The 22,752-nt window shown below is 47.2% G+C and overlaps 1 protein-coding gene across 6 annotated transcripts; it reads right to left on the minus strand.

The window, feature by feature from the left end:
• Window positions 1–77: 77 nt before the first annotated feature.
• ppp4r4 (protein phosphatase 4, regulatory subunit 4) lies at window positions 78–21,516 on the minus strand. Of its 6 annotated transcripts, none has more exons than XM_084376764.1 (26): window positions 21,077–21,515; window positions 20,172–20,349; window positions 15,929–16,002; window positions 13,981–14,083; window positions 13,693–13,879; window positions 12,734–12,807; window positions 12,252–12,358; window positions 11,838–11,945; window positions 11,632–11,753; window positions 11,381–11,503; window positions 11,116–11,255; window positions 10,425–10,544; window positions 9,944–10,021; window positions 9,550–9,633; window positions 9,164–9,337; window positions 8,965–9,070; window positions 7,659–7,806; window positions 7,421–7,565; window positions 7,276–7,314; window positions 7,114–7,185; window positions 6,981–7,044; window positions 6,808–6,885; window positions 3,050–3,140; window positions 2,027–2,088; window positions 1,493–1,937; window positions 78–355 (listed from the first exon to the last, which is right to left on the minus strand). In XM_084376764.1, exons 2-26 carry the CDS (start codon window positions 20,271–20,273, stop codon window positions 310–312), a joined length of 2,892 nt encoding a protein of 963 aa, XP_084232890.1. In that variant the 5' UTR covers window positions 20,274–20,349; window positions 21,077–21,515; the 3' UTR covers window positions 78–309. The 6 variants fall into 6 exon arrangements, with proteins under 6 accessions (XP_084232890.1, XP_084232889.1, XP_084232888.1 ...); XM_084376763.1 differs by having other exon boundaries at window positions 20,172–20,951; XM_084376762.1 differs by having other exon boundaries at window positions 21,037–21,515.
• Window positions 21,517–22,752: the final 1,236 nt, after the last annotated feature.

The raw sequence follows: 22,752 nt of genomic DNA on the forward strand, positions 1-22,752 counted from the left end.
AAGTCTTGTGATGTGAGCATTTACCAAACCAATCACGTCAGCAGGTGAAACTACCAACCAATAAGAACACACCAACAGTTTGTTTATGTGACTTTACTGAACCAATCAGGTGACAGGGTGAGCTCATTAGAACGCACAGTGCTCAGAAAATAGGTCACACTGTCTCTAAAGAGATGATGTCCTGTTGCATTCTTGGTAATCTTCTGAAGCATTATTCGTCCTTTTACTTGTGAAGCTGCTGTTTGAATGGACACCACTCCCTGACTGCTGATTGGCTGATGGCCCAGTGGAGGTATAATGACATCATCTTCAGTCTCGCCCTGATTGGACACTAAAAGAGTTTGACTTCCTGTTTCTGTGAATAAAAAAAAGAAAACAGCACATATATCATCTGAAAACAGTGAACTCTCAAATCTGACTTTCTGTTCTGGAGAGAAATTTGACAGATTTAAACAAAAAGCAGAATTAAATCGAGAATTAAAACAGTATTAAATACTGATAATCTGGCGCTAAAACAGGGAAAACGTAGGATTGAACTGAAGCACAGTCGGTGCTAAAACAAGAGAAAACCAAGTTTAAACCAGAATGAGGTCTGAGCTCGACAATAACAGGTCTGAAGCAAGATTACAATGGCTAAAAGTACGAGCACAGCTAAAACAGAAAAAAATGGACTGAATCCGGGGAATTAAACTAGGTTAATCTAGGGCTAAATCTGGGTAAATGTAAAGCTAGACTAAAGCAAAATCAGAGTTAAAAGAAGCCTAAAACCAGTTTAAACCAGAAAACAGCGTGGATTAAACAATACCATGACAAAATGGGGATTATCCAGGATTAGACTAGGTTATAGCTCAGGTTAAATCAGGTTCAAATCTGATCAAACAAAGGGAAGAGCTAAGGCAGAGTATACAATTGATTTAACTAAGACTAACCAGACATTAAACAAGCCTAAACCAGAGTAAATGTGGAGTTTAACAAAAACTGGTTTTAATGGGATTAGACCACAACACATCAATAAACTGGAACCTAGATTAAAAGTTAACTGGTTGGAGGATAAATGGAGATAATATAGGACCAAAACTGGGTATAAGTAGAACTAAAGTTTAAACCAGAGTTTAAAAAGGCCAACGCCAGATTAATGTCTGGGCTAAAGAATTACAAGGCTAATGTGGTTAGGCCAGGATTAAGAAGGGGATAAACCAGTAGAACCACAAGAGACCAAATGTCAACATTTTTAAATGTATAATCCAGAGGGTTTGTCAGACCCTCCTTGAATTCATGTGGGTGAGGGATCCATGGGCAGGATTGTCTCAGATAAGGGACCACATAAATATTGATTCATGAAGACCCCTGTGATTGGTCAGAGAGAGCTTTGTTTAAGGGGGCAGACCTTGACCTGGTCTGAGGGGCTACAAACTGTACCAGCACCATAAAAACCACGTGGGATCATTAACCTATAGAGTTCTCCCACTAGAACATTTTAACAGGAACTCACATCGACAGCTTTCTGGACTGGTTGTCCTTCACCCCGCAGCCCCGGTCCATTGTTTTACTGCGCTGGTCCAAGGTACTGGTCCTATGGTCTCTCTGGTCCAGGGTACTGGTCCTATGGTCTCTATGGTCCAGGGTACTGGTCCTATGGTCTCTCTGGTCCAGGGTACTGGTCCTATGGTCCAAGGTACTGGTTCTATGGTCCATTGTACCGGTTCTCTGCTCCATCATATTGTTTCTGTGGTCCATGTTACTGGTTCTGTGGTCCAGTGTAATGGTTCTATGATCTCTCTGGTCTAGGGTGCTGGTCTTGTGCTCCATGGTACTGCTTCTATGGTCCAATGTGCTGGCCCGGTCAAGGAGGCTCGTGGTGTTGCTGCGGATCAGGACCGGCATGGAGGGGGTGGACTGGGTTGCCATAGTGAAGTGGGCGGTCCTCAAGGAGTCGTCTATAAAACACAAGTGATGTCTGAATAAAGACAATCACATGGAGTGTCCTCCCTAAAAACTACTACTACTGTGTGTAAGGAAGCGGTACCTTTACTTGATATCATGGAGGACTTCCCAGGTCCAGATGTTCCGCTCAGCTCTTTCACTTTTCTGGAACACAGAACCAGAACACAAAGCATTCAAACACCTGAACCTTGTTTTGTCCACTTTTGAATATCACAGATGACAGACATGAACCAATAGACCTCCACAAAACCAAGCATGTTTCCATTTTACCACACTACTATAGTTCAGAAGAGATTAAGTGAAAGGGATCTTCATCAGGCATGAGGTGGAAAGGCTCAAAAAGGAGGCACAAAATACCATTTCTGTTTAATTGAAAAAAGCCTTCCTGGAGAATTTTGTCATGTTCCCAGTCCCATTATGGTCTACCCAGGGTCTAGTGGGGTATAATTATCTAGTGTGTCCTGGTTTGCCTAAAGGTTTGAAGTGTCTGCCCAGGGGCTTAATGGATCTGCCCAGGGTCTGATGGGTCTACCCAGGGTCTGATGAGTCTGCCCAGAGGTCTGATGGGTCTACCCAGGGTCTGATGGGTCTACTCTAGGGTCTGATGGGTCTGCCCAGGGTCTGATGGGTCTACTCTAGGGTCTGATGGGTCTACTCTAGGGTCTGATGGGTCTGCCCAGGGGCCTGATGGGTTTGCCCAGGGGTCTGATGGGTTTGCCCAGGGGTCTGATGAGTCTGCCCAGAGGTCTGATGGGTTTGCCCAGGGATCTGCCTTGGGGTCTGTCCAGGGATCTGATGTATTCTCCTCTGAGCTCCCCCCTCTCTCTCTAAGGTTGAGTCCAGACACCTTGACAAGGAAACTTCAGTTGCGTGGATCCATCATCTCACTCTTTTAGCCAGCACCCACAGACCACAGGACCACAGCTGAGGACTGGAACAGAGACCAGTCTACAGCTGAGGACTGGTTCAGAGATCCACTGTGCATCCATAGCTTGAATTCGGGATCAGGTCTGAACTACAATAGTCCAGTTTAGCATAATCCTAACGTTTGAAGAAGACCCTGAGATTCTTGAAGTAACAGTTGAAAGTGACAGAAGGTTCTTACAGAGGTCTGTCTGAGTTGGTGGATTTAGATGTCGTTGGCTGACTGCTGAGGGACCGACTCCGCGACAGTTTAGCCTTCCTCATCTCTTTACCTGTACAAAGAACAAACATCATGGTCATCATCATGGTTTGTACTCAGTGTAAGATTTGAGCATGTTACATCCACTTCGGTCAGGTACATACCAAACTTGTCCCATAAATGTTCAAACTAAACCACACTCCCAACACAACACAAACCCAAAGTGGCGCCGCAAGATCGGCAGCCAGTTACAGCAGCTCCGTCTTTTACGCTATCGTTCTAGTGTTTTAAGTGTGTTTAGATTTCTTTAGTTTTTGTTTCTGCTGCACTGACCCACCTTGCAAGTGAGGAACTATGGATGGTCAGTTTATAACTTTAGCAGTCTCCCTATTTATCGGACTCCCAAAAACTTAAGCTGGCGAGCCATTTAGCCACGGCTCCATTGTTTACACTCACGATCAGCTGTTGGCTCTGCGCCAGACACTCAGATCACAACCTGGTCCATCTGCTACCTGACTACATACATGTGGTGAATAAATATCCGCCACAGAAAAAGTCAGTGAAGGCTTGGTCTGAGGAGGCCCGGGAAAGGCTGAGAGACTGCTTTGACACCACAGACTGGGAAGCACTCTGCAGCCCACATGGGGATGACATCAACAGCCTGACAGACTGCATCACAGATTACATACACTTCTGTGTGGAGAACACTGTGCCCTCCGGGGAAGTACAGTGTTTTCCCAACAACAAACCCTGGGTGAACTCTGGGATCAAAACCCTCCTGGATGAAAAGAGGAGGGTTTTCAGATCAGAGGACAAAGAGGAACTGAGGAGAGTCCAGAAGGAGCTCAGGCAGGAAATTAGGAAGGGGGAAAACAGCTACAAGAGGAAGCTAGAGCAGAACAACACCAGGGATGTCTGGAGAGGACTGAAGGAGATATCTGGTCATGGAAAAGGTGAAGGGAGAGAGCAAGACATTGGAGACAAGGACTGGGCAAATAGTCTATATGACTTTTTTGTTGTTTTGAGTCCAGCCCCTCGCCCCCCTCAACCCACCCTGACCCCCCTTCACACCTCTCAAGAACAACCTCCGCTCTCCCGCCTCACCTGTCTCCTTCATCGACACCCCTCTCCCATGACTCCACACCATCCCCCACTCCCCCAGCCTTCCACCACTCCCTCCCCCCATCTCCCCCTCTCCCTGACAACTCAGCAGGTGAGAATGGAAATGACGAGGATGAAGATGAGAAAAGCCACAGGCCCTGATGGCATCAGCTCCAGAGTGTTAAAGGACTGTGCAGACCAGCCCTGTGAGGTGGTCAAGCACATCTTCAACCTGAGCCTGACTCTCGAGAGAGTCCCTGTCCTGTCGAAGACTTCCTGCGTGCTGCCAGTTCCAAAGTCTGTGCACCCCAAAGAGCCTGGCCACTTCCGCCCTGTCCCCTTAACTTGTCACCTGATAAAGACCATGAAGAGGATTATTCTCAGGCACATCCGTCCCCAGGTGAGCACAACACTGGACCCTTCAGTTTACTTACCGTCCCGGAATTGGGGTGGATGACACAGTCATCTACCTACTGCACTTTCAAACCTGGAGATACTGGATGCACTGTGAGGGTCATGTTTTTTGACTTCTCCAGTGCTTTTAACACAATACAGCCGGCACTTCTGAGGGGGAAACTGGAAGGGCAGGAGTTGACCAACACCTGGCTGCATGGACCACAGACTTTCTCACCAACAGACCACAGTATGTGAGACTCAAGGACTGTGTCTCAGACGTGGTTCTCCGCAGTAGGGGGGCCCCTCAGAGTACGGTGCTCTCTCCCTTCCTTTTCACCCTCTACACATCGGACTTCACGCACAACACCGTGAATTGTCACCTCCAAAAGTTTGCATTCAATTCAATTCAATTCAAAAAACTTTATTTGTCCCCGGGGGGCAATTCAAGGCAAGGCACGTGGAGCAGTTATACACAACACAACACAACACTTAACAGCTATACAACACAGAACAGTCAGCTAGTTTTAAAAAAAATAAATAAAAAAAAATTAAAAAGAGCAGGGAGGCATCGGGGCAGGGATGGTTGGGAGTTGAGGAGTTGAACAGCTCTGGGAACAAAGGTTGTTCTCCTCCTCTGAGTCCTGCAGCCCGGCAGCGGAGCCGGCGTCCTGAGGGGAGCCACTCAAACACTGGGAACAGAGCGTGTGAGGGGTTCTGTAGGATCCTGAGCCGTCCTCAGTGTTTGCTGCTCACACACGGTTGAGAGTGTTCTGACCGGAAGTCCGATGATTTTAGAGCAGACTTTGACAGTGCTCTGCAGGCGGGTCCTGTTTTACAGGCTGGTGGAGTGAATGCAGAGGAGAAGTCTGCAAACAGGAGTCTGGCTGTGGTGTTGGGGTGTTCCAGGTGCTTATGTACAGTGTCCAGGATGTATATTTTAGCATAATTAACTCCTCTGCCTGCACGATACGCAAACTGGAGAGGGTCCATCAGTGGGTCAGTGGCCTTGATGATGTGGTTCTTTATGACCCTCTCCATAGCCTTCATCACGAGTGAGAGCCACAGGCCTGAGGTCGTTCAGAGCCTTCACAGAGCTCTTCTTGGGGATGGGGACCACTGTGGAGTGCTTCCATAGATCAGGAGAAACAGGAGCTGAAACACGCCCCCCAGCTGCTCTGCACAGCACCGCAGGACGCGGCCGCAGATGTTGTCTGGGCCAGGTGCTGTGTTCTGTGCATTGTTGGATGTGGGTCATCAACGACTTCGTTAACGGGTGTGAATGCAACCACCTGCATATAAACACCACTAAAACAAAGTAGATGGTGATCAACTTCCAGAGGAAGACACCACATATCACACCAGTGAACATCCAGGGTTTGGACATAAAGATGGTGGTGAAATACAAATACCTGGGTGTTCACCTACACAACAAACTGGACTGGACTGACAACACGGATGCCCTGTACCATAAGGGCCAAAGTCGCCTCCATCTCCTGAGGAGGTCCTTTGGGGTGCAGAGGACATTACTACAAACGTTTTATGACAGGAGGAGGATGTTAGCCGAGCTGATGTCTATCATGGACAACACCTCTCACCCCCTGCAGCAGACTGTGAAAGCCTTGAGCAGCTCTGTCAGCAGCAGACTCTTACACCCACTGTGTAAGAAGGAGTGTACCGCAGATCATTCATCCCCACAGCCATCAGACTGTTCAACTCAGGCACTTCCTGAAGAATCACTTTCCACTCATTTGTTTGCTTTTGTAAATATCTTGTGTTTTTCTATTTATTTTCTATTAAATATTTCTATGCATATTTTTCTGATTCTTACTTGTGCTGTTGCACCTCGAGCTGTTGTAACATGTGAATTTCCCCATTGTGGGATAAATAAAGACAATCTTAAATCTTAAATATCAATGGTCACATGCAGGACATAAAACTGTGTTTCTCTACAGTTTTTAAACCCGACCTAATTGACCTGTTTTCATAACTAACAACATTAACATCACCATTGAAGTTGATTTGGTGAATTTCTGCTTATTTCCACATCCAGCAGACACAGAGGAAAATGATCTTTCATTTGTGTTTGGGTCCACCTGACATAATATTGTCATTTGATGAATTGTTAGGACAGAAATGACAATTATGAAAGATTTGATGGAGGGTGTGCTGAAAAGGTCTCTGAGAAGATTCAAGATCAGACGATGGTTCACAAGGAGAACATTTTCACACAGCTTGTGTCTTACCGGAGGAGGACAAGGTGGCTCCAGACGAGGACACAGACATGGATTTGGTAGCAGATAAACTGGTCTTACTGTCTCTTCCTGTCAAAAAAAGACTAAATTAGTTAGACAAAATGATACAGAACTTTTCCTTTTCCGTCATGTTAAGCTCATGTCAAGCTTTATGTTTTGCTCACGTTTTCTCTCTGTATGTTTTTCAGAGTTCAGTTTCCCTTCACTTTGCTGGCGCTCCAGCTGTTCCTGACAACAGAGAAGACGTCAATTAAACAAGACAAAGAGATTTAGACTGAACATCAGGTTCAGACTCACCATCTCCAGCAGCAGAGTCTCCTCCTTCTCCTTCTTCTGGTCCAGTAAATCCCTCTCCTGCCTCTTGTGAAACTACAAAGACAACAAACAGAACATCAGTGGTGAAACAAAACACTCAACTTAATTCTACAGTTTAGTCCTTTATGAAAAAAAACTGCTTACAGGCTCCGTGAGGTCCAGTTTGTCTAGTTCCAACACTGTCTAAAACATGATGAACACAGTTAGTCCATCATTGATTGTTTTTTTTTCAGACATATAGAGTCTCCTGATGGCAGCTCATGAAGATCTCAGGTGGAGAAGATGTTACCTTGCGGATGGTTGCCACCACGTCCTTGTCCTTCTCTCTGCAGAGGAGTTTCTGCACGCAGAAGTCGAGCTGCTGCAGCAGCTGCTTGTCAGCTGGCAGGCGCAGTGATGAACGCAGTCTGGGCAACAACTGACACAGCTTGTACCTGACAGACAAGTGAACAGACAGATGTTAGTTCTGATGTCAGAGGGACAGTTGAGTTTACTTGCCACACTGGACAGAACGCTGTCAGAGCTACCTGACATTGGCGACTGGGTCGTGGACCAGCTCAAGTGCCGGGATCAGGAAGTGTTTGTTGAAGTATTTCCTGGAGAAAACCTCAGTGGCTGTTTCACAAACGTCGAGGAACCTCAGACGGTTCCAGTAGCTCCGCCCCTGAGCCAGGTCTGAAGATCAGAAACACAAGATGAAACGAGATGACCCATCAACAATCTGTCTGACAGCCATCAAAAGGTCCTGTCGCAAGAGACTCCACATTATCTCCGCAGCGAAGGCTCGCCAATTCTCCACATTTGTTTGTTCACACAGACTAACGCAGCCTGGACGTAAAGCCGCACCAGTGTGTCCATTCATACAGCACGCCGGCGCCGCGGATCCAAAAGAGGCGTGACGGTACACATCATGATGTTGATGTCTATCTGTTTTTTTCAACAATTTTCCCCCGGTGTCCTCCTGTTAACCTAAACATGTACCAGCTGACTATTTATAATCGTATGATGCTGTTATAAGGTGCCGTGATTGAGATCCTGACCCACCAAACAACCTCGAAAGTCACAAAGTTGCATTTTTCGCTCTAAATTACATAATTACATAATCAGCATCAGTAAACAGGACGCTGCCTGACTCTCATTCGAGGGGAGGGAGGCGTTTTTTGGGGGGAAAGTTCACTGAAGTCTCGGTCGGGAGGGCTGACCGTCACCTTTAGTACAGTAACAGTAACTACAACAACACAATAGTAGAAGGAGACAAACACATGGTGAATTAAAGTTTTTTGCAGGGGACAGACGCTGTTTTTCAGGCAGAAATGTGACAAAGAGTCGGTAGGACAGACAGGATGACAGACAGGAGGACAGACAGGAGGACAGACAGGATGACAGACAGGAGGACAGACAGGAGGACAGACAGGATGACCGACACTTCTCCATGTATAACTGTGGTATTTTTTTCCTCACATAAGTTGCCAAAGACACGACCAGTTACTACGTTACTGTTGTTTGGTCCTGTAACGTTGCTTTGTGGGTCATTTCTCTTTTATTTGCTGAGTGAAGGACCTGTTTAGTTGTCAAACTGTGAGGACCATCAGACCGACACACCCCTGATCTGCGCCTCCGGCTTATCCATTCACATAGACGACCGCTCGCCTCTGCTGCGGCTCTGATTTTACCTCCGGAGGCGGATCAGAGCCTCAGCGAAACTGTCCCCCCTCTCCACAGCTTTCACATAGAGGACGGTGCAGACATCGGCACATGATCCCTAGTGAGGATGGGGCTACTGCCTCTCTTAGACGGGAACAGTCACAGCCTGAAGGACGGCAGTATCCTAACCTTGGATCAGTCGTTCCATCATCTCCTGTCGCTGCTCCTGTTTCCTGTTGTAACGGAGGAACGTGCAGAATGTTCGAGCTGCCTCCTTCTGAACTGGCAACACCTTCTGCAACAACACCAACCAGAGAGGAGGTTACCTGTCTGTTCACCTGCCCTTCATGTCCTATTGTTGTGTCGTTTCGTGTGCTGTCATGCTGACGTTGGTGGTGAGGATGACGAAGATGCGAGGGGAGAAGCTCTGGTGCAGCAGTTCTCCAGGCAACAGTCTGGCTAGACAGCTGTAACGCTGAAGCAGCTTCTCATGCAGCCGCCAACGCAGAGAACATCCAACCTTCTGCTCCGCCAACAGGAGGGCTGACAGCAGCTCCGGGAACTAATGCGGAACCACAGGAACCAGAGGAGAACACAGAGGTGAACACAGAGGAGAACACAGAGGAACCAGACCAGAACACAGAGGAACCAGACCAGAACACAGAGGAACCAGACCAGAACACAGAGGAGAACACAGAGGAGAACACAGAGGAACCAGAGGAAAATTAACCCATGTTTTTAACTATTTTTTGTGGTGGCGGTTTATTTTCCCACCTTGTTGTCCAGTGTCAGGTTCTCTCCTCTGGACAGAACCGCCTCCAAAGTGTCCTCCAGGTGGTTCATGAGAGCGTCCAACACCTCAGCAACAACAACATCAACATCAGTAAAAGCTTCATGTGACATCAACCCACAAAACAAACTTAAAAACTAAAGATCTGTGCTGCTGAATGTTGATCTGAGACAAAACAGAGGAAGCTGATGTCAACGAGCAGGATCAATACGTGCCAGGGTCGAGTTAAACAAAACTTACAGGATAAAATAATCAAGAAAGAATAAAATGTCGATGTTCTGTCATTTCAAAACCAAAATCTGGACTGGGTCAACCACATGAAAACGCGTTACACTCATGATTGGTTGAGCAGTGTTGGTGGTGGGTGTGGCCTCTCACCTCCAGAGCATCATCCTGCAGCAGAGCGAGGAGCTCTTTGTGGACCAGATGGACGTTTGATCCGAGCAGCTTCACCACCTAATGGGGCGGTGTCAATCATAAGACATCACAGAAGACAGACCAGAGTCTTATAAACCACAGGCTGATGTACAGAGCTGTGCTTTTATTCTGAAAATCTGCATATTTACTGTCAGAGAACTTTAAAATTCAAGAACTTCTGTTTTGTGTTTCCTATTTAATTAATCCTTTTTAAATCATATAGTTTCATTTCCCTACAAGAGACAGAACCCGATGATAGAGATGTCTGTGTGTCTGTCCAACACTATGGTCCACAGACAGGTCTCACAGCTACTTCCCCTCAGTAATCACCCTCCTGCTTCTAGGACAGGACACTCTTTACATTTTGAGCTCCTCTGCTGGTGAGAGCAGATAAATCAGCAGTGTTGTTTGTTCCTCTGAGTTACTGTGGTTATTATCTGACCTGGTGGAAACTGGCTGCAGCATTTCGCCGAACGCTGACTTCCGGGTCACAACAGAGACTGGAGAAGGACGGGTAGAGCTCTGACAGGAAGTGTGTCGAGTCAGAAAACACCACCATGGCCTGGAGAGAGAGAGTCAGAGAACAGGAAGTGACATCAGTGGTCTGGAGGGTTGAAGACTCAAAGTATGTGTCCATAGGATCCATCAATTCCACGCTTCCCATTCATTGTCTCTGGAGAAAGTCATGCAATGCATTGTTGTATAGTGGCACATTGTGTTTCCAGAGACGAAGCTTTGCCTGCTCTTGATTTGCATGAAGTTGAATTCTGGCTACTTTATACAAATCAGGGGCGCCTGGCACAGTGTGACACCTCTGGGAGCTCGTGAAACACTAATGTTTTGTCTTGAACTAAAGCCCAGACACTTAACGTCGTCGTGTTAATGTGAGGACAGATTCTGCAGCTGCAGCTTTTGAGCTGTTTTTGTAACATAACAGAAAGTTTCCAAACGAGCCGCTATGTTTTCGTTTGAAATCATTGAGCACACTGCCCACGAGTGGCCTTCATCCCGTCAGGTGCAGCCAGTGAGTTTTTGCATTGTTGCCAGAGGGCTTAGCCTGTTTTGATCAAGTGTGCAAAGCTGGGAGCATCGTGTGGGTTAGGGTTAAAAGACGTGTGCGCTCCTGTGTCTACCGGCAGGTTGTAGCAGCAGTTGCAACGGATCAGCGTCAACTCGGTGCCGTCAGTCTGGTTTCCTTCAGTCTGCAGTCCAGCGACACACAGCACCTTGAACTTCTGCAGCAACCGACCCTTCTGCTCATCTGACAGAGAGCCTGAAACACAACGACTCATCAGACACGACTCATCAGACACAACGACTCATCAGACACACAACGACTCATCAGACACAACGACTCATCAGACACACAACGACTCATCAGACACAGCGACTCATCACCTGCCAGGCCGTTGCAGAGCTTCCCAAACTGGAATGACAAAGACGCCACGACAGCTTCGTCAGCCTGCGACGACACCTCGCACACTGACATCACCAGAGGAACCACGACATGGAGTCTGTCGTCTGAGAGAGGAGGAAGGGGATGTTTACAGAGACCTGACTGCTGACGGAGGACGGTGTGGCTGTGTCAAGCTGTACGTGTTTGACACCATGCTGACTTTTACTGACCACAGGTCTGCATGCTGACTCACCACCGTCCATCATCTCCATCAGGTTGATGATGGTGTCGAAGGCAGCCAGGCGGACGCTGCTTTCCTCGTCTTCCGCGAGCTCCACCAGTTCAGGAAGCAGCTCAGTTCTGGTGTCGTCCACCCTGAGGGAGTGACAGGTAACACACTGTCTCACCTCAGCAGACGTTTGTTTGTGTTTGTTTCATTCAGTGTTTGTTGATGTTTACCCTGTCGCTCTGGCGATGCTCTCCAGCTGACGGCACATACAGGCCCGGACCTCAAACTCCACGTCCTGACATAAAGAACGCACCAACGGCAGCAGCTCTTTCTTCACTCTGAGACACAGGAAACACACCTGTTAGTGTCTGACCAGGTGTGCCAACACACCTGAGCTCAATATACACAATACTGTATATACGTACCATCACCTGGCAGGAAGTCATGTTGTAATATAATGTAAATATATAATGTTTCTTTAAATAAACAGTTAGTGGCTGATAGTGTTGTTACTAGTACTACAGTCTGTACAGTGTGTTGTACAATGTAGTACAGTGCGTACAGTGTGTAGTAGTGCAGTGTGCCCAGTGTGTACAGTGTGTAGTACAGTGTGTACACCGTGTAGTACAGTGTGTACAGCTCACATTTGAGAATCGAACTTGCAGGCGACTTTCCCTAAGATGCGACAGCTGGCCAGACGAGCCTGAAGAGAGTGAGACAGCTGAGACTGATAGAGGAGAGGGTTCAGCACCTGCAGTGAGGTAGACAGGTAGACAGACAGGTACAGAGAGAGACAGGAAGTAGACTGAGTCAGCTGGGATTTAAAATCCCCTGAACAGCAAGACGGGTTTACACAGGTAGAAATGAACAGAATGAGGAGGATGTAGGACAAAGGCAGGTAGACGGGTATGAAGGTATAAAAACAGGTAGGGACAGAAAAAAAATTTAGAGAGACGGGCAAAGATGCAGAGAGACAGGTAACAAGAGAGAGACAGGTAAAAATGTAGAGAAGGAAGAAGTAGAGCAGCACTGAATAGAAATGCGCCTTAAATTCATGAACATGTATTGATCAATAATCAGTGATTAACAGCTGGTTGGTTTTGATCAAAAAGTGTGATCACTGTACCTCCTGTTTGATGGTCTCCTTCGGTAGAGCGTTGATAGCCGACAGCAGCGTCTCCAACCAGGCGTTGCTCACCACTGTCAACAAACACAGCAACAATGCCAACATCAACATCGACACCGACACCGACATCGACACCATCATCAACACCGACACCGACATCGACATCGACACCGACACCGACATCGACATTGACACCATCATCAACACCGACACCGACATCGACATTGACACCGACACCGACATCGACACCGACACCGACATCGACATTGACACCGACACCGACATCGACACCGACACCGACATCGACATTGACACCGACATCGACACCGACACCGACATCGACACCGACATCGACACCGACACCGACATCGACACCATCATCAACACCGACATCGACATTGACACCGACATCGACATCGACATCGACACCGACATCGACACCGACATCGACATCGACATCGACATTGACACCATCATCAACACCGACATCGACATCGACATCGACACCGACATCGACATCGACATCGACACCGACATTGACACCATCATCAACACCGACATCGACATCGACATCGACATCGACACCGACATTGACACCATCATCAACACCGACATCGACATCGACATCGACATCGACACTGACACCGACACCATCATCGACACCGACACCGACATGAACGTCAAAGTCAACATCGACTTCAGCACTAACATCAACAGGCGTTGTTACCTGTGTGTCTGAGGTTCAGGTGTTCAGGTGCTGTTACCTGTGTCACGTGGTTCAGGTGTTGTTACCTGTGTGTCTGAGGTTCAGGTGTTCAGGTGATGTGACCTGTGTCACGTGGTTCAGGTGTTGTTACCTGTGTGTCTGAGGTTCAGGTGTTCAGGTGATGTGACCTGTGTCACGTGGTTCAGGTGTTGTTACCTGTGTGTCTGAGGTTCAGGTGTTCAGGTGCTGTTACCTGTGTCACGGTGGTTCAGGTGTAGCAGGACCGTCTTCAGGATGGAGTAGGTGTGGGTGTGGATCAGGATGATGTCATCCTGCAGGATGGTTAAAAATGACGCTGCTGCTGCCAGCTGGATTTCTGCTCCAGCTCCGTTCAGAACCTCCTTTGTCAGACAGACAGGACAGATTACCTGTTGACACACCTGTACAACACACCTGAGTGACTGTCCACATCCTGCCCACCTGTGACTGCCTTCACACTGACATTACTGACATATTGTCCTACTGATGTCACTGTACGTACCCGAACCTTTGGTACGACTCGCCGAAACGTCTCAGCTGGATTCTGGCGGACGAGGCTCGGCAGGTTACTGATGACACTCGCTCTCTGCACCTCCTGACCCACACTGACAACAGACACACAGAGCAGGTACAGCAGGAAATATATTTCAGGTGAGAACACTTCAAATTAAACCCTGAGGGACTCTACCACTGACACCTGCACATGAACTCATCTGGATTTAGATCTGAACAGTCTAATCTCTGCTCTCAGGTGATCAGCTACCTGCTGTATGCCCTGCTGTTGTTTGGCTTGCACCTATAGTTGTGTGGTCAGACAAGTTTCTCAGGTGATATCAGGTGTGATCAGTTCATATCCAGAATCCTCTCTACAGTTCAGGATCTCTGGATCCTGCAGCTTCAGTCCTAATTGTGTCGCAGTTTTGAGCCCAGACACTGAATGAGTTCAGTGAACTAGTTTAGATCCTCTGGGATGAGACGACTGTTTCACTGAATCAGAGTTTAGTGGGTCAGAGGACGGACTGCCACAAACGTCTTCCTCCACCTCAACAGAAACCGTTCTACTAATAACAGATTTTCTTACATTTATATTGCCTTTTTCTGTTTTCTTCTCAGCTCTATTAAATCACTTCTTTTTACCCTATTACACGTTTCTAGTGAAATGTTGTCAGTAAGGTTACTGTTAGATGTTTTGTTTCATCTCAGTGACCTTTGACCCTTGTCTATCAAACTCTAATCAGTTCATCTTTTTGTCCAAGAGGACATTTGTGCCAAAATCCCTCCAGGTGATCCTGAGATATTGTGTTCGCGAGAATCGGATGGGCGAACAACTGAAGTCTGAAAACATAATCCTTTTACTCACAACTATCAGCGGCGTGAAGCCATGAACAGCCACAAAAACGAGGGATGTCCCGAGCCGATCTGCGGGATCGGGATCGGTGCCGATATGGGCATTGTTTCACTGATCGGGATCGGCAATTTTGAACGTGGACCCAAGCCCGATTATTTTTACGTCAGCTGTAAACGGAGCACAATTTGTGGCAGAACGCAGACGCGCACGTAACGTGACTCTGGCAAACCTGTGGATGAAACGTCTGCAGTGTGGAAATATTTTAGATTAGAAAGCGAAAGCAGTTGAACGGCGACATGTGACAACTGCAATACGACCGTTTCGCAAGGGGGAAACAAAAGAGCTGCATTTAATACTACAAGTTTGATACGGCACATAAAAAACAAACATTCAGAGGAACACAATGAGTTCACTCAAGCAATACAGGCAAAGACACCGAAGCAACAAACACTCTGATACTTTCAAAAGGAAAGAGAAATATCCTCGAGAGCGACATGGCCACAAATATTACAGAGAAGGTCACTGGATTCATCGCTCTGGATAACCAGCCCGTCTCGTGGTCGAGGATCAGGGTTTAGTTACTGACTTTGTTTACTTGGTTGTTTTTGTTAAAAAACAAAAAACAAATGAAAACCAATGTTGCAATAGCATATGAGGAAGAAGAAAGAGCCATATGAAAGTATTTACTTCGTTTCAAAAAAAATAAAAAACCCATTAAGGAACAGCTTGGATGCAGGTAACTTTCTCTTAATGCAGCTGTATTCTAGCAAAATATGAGTTAGGGCTAAGTATCGGATCGGGACTCGGCATCGGCAGATACTAAATATTAAATGACTCGGATCGGGGTGAAAAACCCTGACCGGGACAAATCACGTGTGACCACCAGTGACCTTTTAGAGTCTTCTCTCTCTGAAAACTAATCCGGTTTCAACTCCAGCTGATCTGCTGCAGACCAACATTTTGTTTGACAACAGGCTACAGATGCGTATAAACTACCACGTCGTGCTACATGGTGACAATGTCATTAATATCCAAAAACCATCCAGAGGCCTGAAGACTGCTGTTTGTTTCTAACACCACAGGTCAAGCAGACAGCTCTTACCTGAGCAGGTAGACAGCTCTCTCAATGTCGTTCAGGTCTTCATCCACAGTCAGCTGATCGATCTCTTCGGCTGTCTGACAGGAAACAACAAACACATTTAAACGAGGTGGGACAGGGAGAAAACCCAGTCAGTGAGCTAACACTGACTTTAGCGAGGGCATTTTGGACCTCCTCTGGAGACGGGTTAGTTCTGAACTTGTGGAGTTCCAGTCCAGCTGGTGTTTCCAGTGTGTTTGTCTTCTCCCAGAACACACACAAGACGTACGACCCACATCCACCACAGTTATGTGTCTTTGCTCCATTTTAGCAGCTTAGAAGTTTTAACTTTGAGCACAAAAAAACAGTGCAGCTCATCAACACTGTCAGGAAGGAGAAAAATACGAAGTATCATAAAAATGCCACAATAAATTGGAGTGAAGCTTTAAGTACGGCACTAACCCACAGTTAACCCAGGCTAAGGATAGTCCTGAGTGAAGAGCTGATCCTGAGTGAAGACCTGACCCTGAGTGAAGAGCTGATCCTGAGTGAAGAGCTGATCCTGAGTGAAGAGCTGATCCTGAGTGAAGACCTGACCCTGAGTGAAGAGCTGACCCTGAGTGAAGAGCTGATCCTGAGTGAAGACCTGACCCTGAGTGAAGAGCTGATCCTGAGTGAAGAGCTGATCCTGAGTGAAGACCTGACCCTGAGTGAAGAGCTGATCCTGAGTGAAGAGCTGACCCTGAGTGAAGAGCTGACCCTGAGTGAAGACCTGACCCTGAGTGAAGAGCTGATCCTGAGTGAAGACCTGACCCTGAGTGAAGAGCTGATCCTGAGTGAAGAGCTGACCCTGAGTGAAGACCTGACCCTGAGTGAAGAGCTGATCCTGAGTGAAGAGCTGACCCTGAGTGAAGACCTGACCCTGAGTGAAGAGCTGACCCTGAGTGAAGAGCTGATCCTGAGTGAAGAGCTGATCCTGAGCTATTAACATTTATTTATTAGCGATACATGTTTGTAGCAGTAAATTCATTGAGGACAGTCTATAGAGAAAGTCACATAAACAAAATGGCTGCCGCAGTGAGAGGAGGGGTCTCTGTTGTTTGAAGGAGCTTCACCTGTGTCAGTTAGACTCACACCTGTGTCAGCTAGTGTCACACCTGTGTCAGTTAGTCATACCTGTGTCAATTAGTCACACCTGCGTCAGCTAGTGTCACACCTGTGTCAATTAGTCACACCTGCGTCAGCTAGTGTCACACCTGTGTCAGTTAGAGTCACACCTGTGTCAGCTAGTGTCACACCTGTGTCAGTTAGTCACACCTGTGTCAATTAGTCACACCTGCGTCAGCTAGTGTCACACCTGTGTCAGCTAGTGTCACACCTGTGTCAGTTAGTCACACCTGTGTCAATTAGTCACACCTGTGTCAGCTAGTGTCACACCTGTGTCAATTAGTCACACCTGCGTCAGCTAGTGTCACACCTGTGTCAGTTAGAGTCACACCTGTGTCAGTTAGTGTCACACCTGTGTCAATTAGAGTCACACCTGTCAGTTAGTGTCACACCTGTGTCAGTTAGTCACACCTGTGTCAGCTAGTGTCACACCTGTGTCAGTTAGAGTCACACCTGTGTCAATTAGAGTCACACCTGTGTCAGTTAGTGTCACACCTGTGTCAGTTAGAGTCACACCTGTGTCAGTTAGTGTCACACCTGTGTCAATTAGTCACACCTGTGTCAATTAGAGTCACACCTGTCAGTTAGTGTCACACCTGTGTCAGTTAGAGTCACACCTGTGTCAGTTAGTCACACCTGTGTCAATTAGAGTCACATCTGTGTCAATTAGTGTCCCACCTGTGTCAGTTAGTGTCACACCTGTGTCAATTAGAGTCACACCTGTGTCAGTTAGTGTCACACCTGTGTCAATTAGAGTCACACCTGTGTCAGTTAGTGTCACACCTGTGTCAGTTAGTCCCACCTGTGTCAATTAGAGTCACATCTGTGTCAATTAGTGTCACACCTGTGTCAATTAGTGTCACACCTGTCAGTTAGAGTCACACCTGTCCATAAAATGAACAGTCATGGTTAGCACAGTTAGCTAGGGGGAAAAATCGATTCACATAAGAATTGTGATTCTCATCATTCTGAATCGATTCATAAACTTCAAAAACCGATAAAAAAAAAACAATAATCATTTTTTGTTTAATTTTGAAAAATCAAAACACCAATTTGTGTTATTTGTGTACAGTTTATTTGTGTAACTTCTGGGAGAAAAGGCAGCTGGCCTTAGCTTTTATTTAGGCAATTTTATTTATGCGAGTTATTTCTTGTACAGTAAGTTTTTATTTGTTTAGCATGAATAAATGTTGCCTTTTTTAATGTTTGTCTTTGTGTGATTACATCATTGGAATTTGTTTGAAAATCACATTATCTTAAACAAACTGTGTTGTTTTGATGCCATAATTTGCCTTAACACACTAACACTGTATCAATGTTTGAATCGAGAATCGTTTGAATCGAGTTTCGATTCTGAATCGAATCGTCAGACACCCAAAGATTCACACCACAGTTAGCATGTTGCTGATGAGTCAGATAACGAATTGTCTCACATGATTGAGTTTATTCACTTTGATAAGAAATAAAACACACACACACACACACACACACACACACACACACACACACATAGGATCAGAGCTGATTGGATGGATTCAGACTGGTGTGTGTGTGTGTGTGTGTGTGTAGGAGGAGACGAGGGTGTGTGACTACGTCGTCATGACGTCGGGGTTTCTCCCATATGTGGACCCCAGGCTCCGCCCACCCCATCATCATCATCAAGCCCCGCCCCCTCCACCCACACTGTTTTTGGTGTGAAGAAGAAGAAAGGGGGAAGGAGGAGGAGAGAAGGAGGAGGAGAGGAGGAGGAGGAGAGAAGGAGGAGAAGAAGAAGAGGAGGAGAAGAGAAGAAGAAGAGGAGGAGAAGAAGAGAAGGAGAAGAGGAGAAGAAGAAGAGGAGAAGAGGAGAAGAAGAGAAGGAGAAGAGGAGAAGATGAGGAGAAGAAGAAGAAGAGAAGGAGAAGAGGAGAAGGAGAAGAGGAGAAGAAGAGGAGGAGAAGAGGAGAAGAAGAGGAGGAGGAGAGGAGAAGAAGATGAGAAGAAGAAGAGGAGGAGGAGAAGAAGAAGAAGAGGAGAAGAAGAGAAGAAAAAGAGGAGGAGGAGATGAAGAAGAGGAGAAGAAGAGGAGGAGGAGAAGAAGAAGAGGAGGAGAAGCAGAGAAGAAGAAGAGGAGGAGGAGAAGGAGGAGAGAAGGTGTGTGTTGTTGATATGAACAAAATGTTTTGACTCAAAGAAACTTTATGTTCATAACAAAGTGATCAATAATCAGTTGGACAGTAAAACTGATCAGTTTGAGGTAATCCAGGAAACGAGTCCCTGCTGAACATTGTGATGTCACAGTCAGCTCACCTGGATGCCCCGCCCACTTCAGACAGACACAAATGTTTCTAAAAACATAAAAAAAGTGAGTGAAGTTTGGTTTATTCTCAGAGTATTTACAAAATGTGACATAAAAAACGTATTGTTAATTCTTCTGATTATAAAAACCAGCTGATTTAAATATCTGACAATAAAAGAATATCATCATTCATTTGTCAACAGTCTTTAATTAAATCATCACGATCGATGGTTTGTAGAGTTTCAGCTTCTCCTGTGAGAAAATCTGATTTTTTAATTTCATGTTAAACTGAAACGTTTTGACGTTTGGACAAAACAAAAAGACGTCAACTTGAACTGATTAGTTTAGTTAGATCGAACAAATCACACAAATGAATCGTGTGTAAATATATAATAACACAAGTTGTCTCAGATCTCAGTGTTCATAACAGAACTGACAAGAAAACAGTATATATTTTATATTATTACAAACTAAACTGGTCAGAAAGTGATTCAAAAGTAATATATTGATAAATTCTGATCACATTAATTGTTAATCACATTTTGACTGCAGGTAGAGCAGCTGTGTGTGTGTGTGTGTGTGTGTGTGTGTCTCACTGCAGACAGACAGACAGACAGACAGACAGAAACTGCGTCATGCTGCGCACATAGCGGGTCTCCCCTCTGCTTCCTGCATGGAGGCAGCTCATCTTCCTCCCACTGACTCACAACATGTCCCATCACCACCGCCTTCATCATCATCATCATCATCACTTCACATGACACATGTTAATCACATGATCTGCAGCTTCATGTTAATCACAGCAGGAGGTGTGAAAGGTACCTTGAGACTCCTGCGGATCGGCCTCTCGATGAAAGCGAGCTCCTGCAGCTCCTCCAGCGGTCCGAACAGCAGGCTGGACGGGTTCATCCTGCTGGAGAACATCTGCTCACTGGAAATGTCCCAGTTGGTGCTGGTTGTTAGTGGCAGAGCAGGCGGCGGACCTCAGTACCAACCATCCCTGATGAAGAGCAGAGGGAGGAGGGGGTGGAGGAGGCGGAGGAGGAGGAGGAGAGGGGGGGGGGGGGGTCCCACTGTCACCAACCGTTTCCAAGGAGATCCCTGCTCGATCTGTCCGGGGCGGGTGGGTGAACGTCACTCCAGACTCCGTTCAAAATTCCACTAATTTAAAAATATCTTCGCTCATCCACAAATAAAACGACGTGTCGGAGATTAAAGTAAAACATGTAACAAATGATCAGCGTCCAGTCTTCTGTTCGGCGCACACTCAGTCCTCCCACCTGCGACTACTTCTCTAAAATCTGCACTTTTCCGTCGAACATCTGTTGAATAAAATATCTCAGTACGTTAGAGAACAGATCCCACAGCCAGCCGCTGGATCTGCTCTCTCCTACGCGGATGGAACATTAAACCAGACTCCTTTAAAAAAATCGGCGTTTTAACGCTCACTTCCAAACTAGAAAACGGAGCACTTGGTTACAGCAGAACACCAAAGCCTGTCGTACACCCGAGATATCCGTTAACACTTCGGCGGATGTTCAGTACCGCAGACATCATATATGTGATAAGAGTCCATCTTTTACTCGGTCGTCTGGTCCTGAGCTGTGCGGAGGAAACGACACGCAAAACTCACATCATACGATTTATTCACGATTTCATGAGAAAGATTATGAATTAAATCTTTTACCTTGACGCACATCAACAAGTTGATTTAAATAAAATCCCACCTGCGGTCCTGTTCGGTACCAACGTCACGCCGAACTGCGTTCAAATGGAGCGGTACAAAGCTCATGTGTGAACCTGCGATCCGAAAAACACCGAAAAGACTGAACAGTTTCTGAATCTGTTCGACCCACTGATTCACTGAACCACACTGAGACCAGAACCGCACATTCTGTTAATGAAATGTCGATCTTTATGAACCCAGGTCCGTCTAGTCGCTCCCACACAGAGGGCGGTACCGAGCTGTGAAACGGGAGACAAGTTGAGGGTTCGTCTGTATGAACATGAAGCCTGGTGGACTCACGTGTTGCCTGGTGGACTCACGTGAAGCCTGGTGGACTCTCACCTGGTGGACTCACATGTAGCCTGGTGGACTCTCGCCTGGTGGACTCACGTGTAGCCTGGTGGACTCTCACCTGGTGGACTCACATGTAGCCTGGTGGACTCACGTGTAGCCTGGTGGACTCTCGCCTGGTGGACTCACGTGTAGCCTGGTGGACTCTCGCCTGGTGGACTCACGTGAAGCCTGGTGGACTCTCGCCTGGTGGACTCACGTGAAGCCTGGTGGACTCATATGTAGCCTGGTGGACTCTCGCCTGGTGGACTCACATGAAGCCTGTTGGACTCTCGCCTGGTGGACTCACATGTAGCCTGGTGGACTCACATGAAGCCTGGTGGACTCAAATGTAGCCTTGTGGACTCACATGAAGCCTGGTGGACTCTCGCCTGGTGGACCCACATGAAGCCTGGTGGACTCTCGCCTGGTGGACTTACATGAGGCCTGGTGGACTCACATGAAGCCTGGTGGACTCTCGCCTGGTGGACCCACATGAAGCCTGGTGGACTCTCGCCTGGTGGACTCACATGAGGCCTGGTGGACTCACATGAAACCTGGTGGACTCTCGCCTGGTGGACTCTCGCCTGGTGGACTCACATGTAGCCTGGTGGACTCTCGCCTGGTGGACTCACATGAAGCCTGGTGGACTCTCGCCTGGTGGACTCACATGTAGCCTGGTGGACTCTCGCCTGGTGGACTCACATGTAGCCTGGTGGACTCACGTGTAGCCTGGTGGACTCTCGCCTGGTGGACTCACATGAAGCCTGGAGGACTCACATGTTGCCTGGTGGACTCACATGTAGCCTGGTGGACTCTCGCCTGGTGGACTCACATGAAGCCTGGTGGACTCACATGTAGCCTGGTGGACTCACATGAAGCCTGGTGGACTCACGTGTAGCCTGGTGGACTCACATGTAGCCTGGTGGACTCACATGAAGCCTGGTGGACTCTCGCCTGGTGGACTCACATGTAGCCTGGTGGACTCACATGAAGCCTGGTGGACTCACATGTTGCCTGGTGGACTCACATGTAGCCTGGTGGACTCTCGCCTGGTGGACTCACATGAAGCCTGGTGGACTCACATGTAGCCTGGTGGACTCTCGCCTGGTGGACTCACATGAAGCCTGGTGGACTCACATGTTGCCTGGTGGACTCTCACCTGGTGGACTCACATGAAGCCTGGTGGACTCACATGTTGCCTGGTGGACTCACGTGAAGCCTGGTGGACTCACATGTTGCCTGGTGGACTCTCGCCTTGTGGACTCACGTGAAGCCTGGTGGACTCACATGTTGCCTGGTGGACTCTCGCCTTGTGGACTCACATGAAGCCTGGTGGACTCACAT

Source organism: Pagrus pagrus (genome assembly GCF_965226575.1).
Source record: "Pagrus pagrus genome assembly, chromosome: 16".
NCBI classification, from domain to species: Eukaryota; Metazoa; Chordata; class Actinopteri; order Spariformes; family Sparidae; genus Pagrus; species Pagrus pagrus.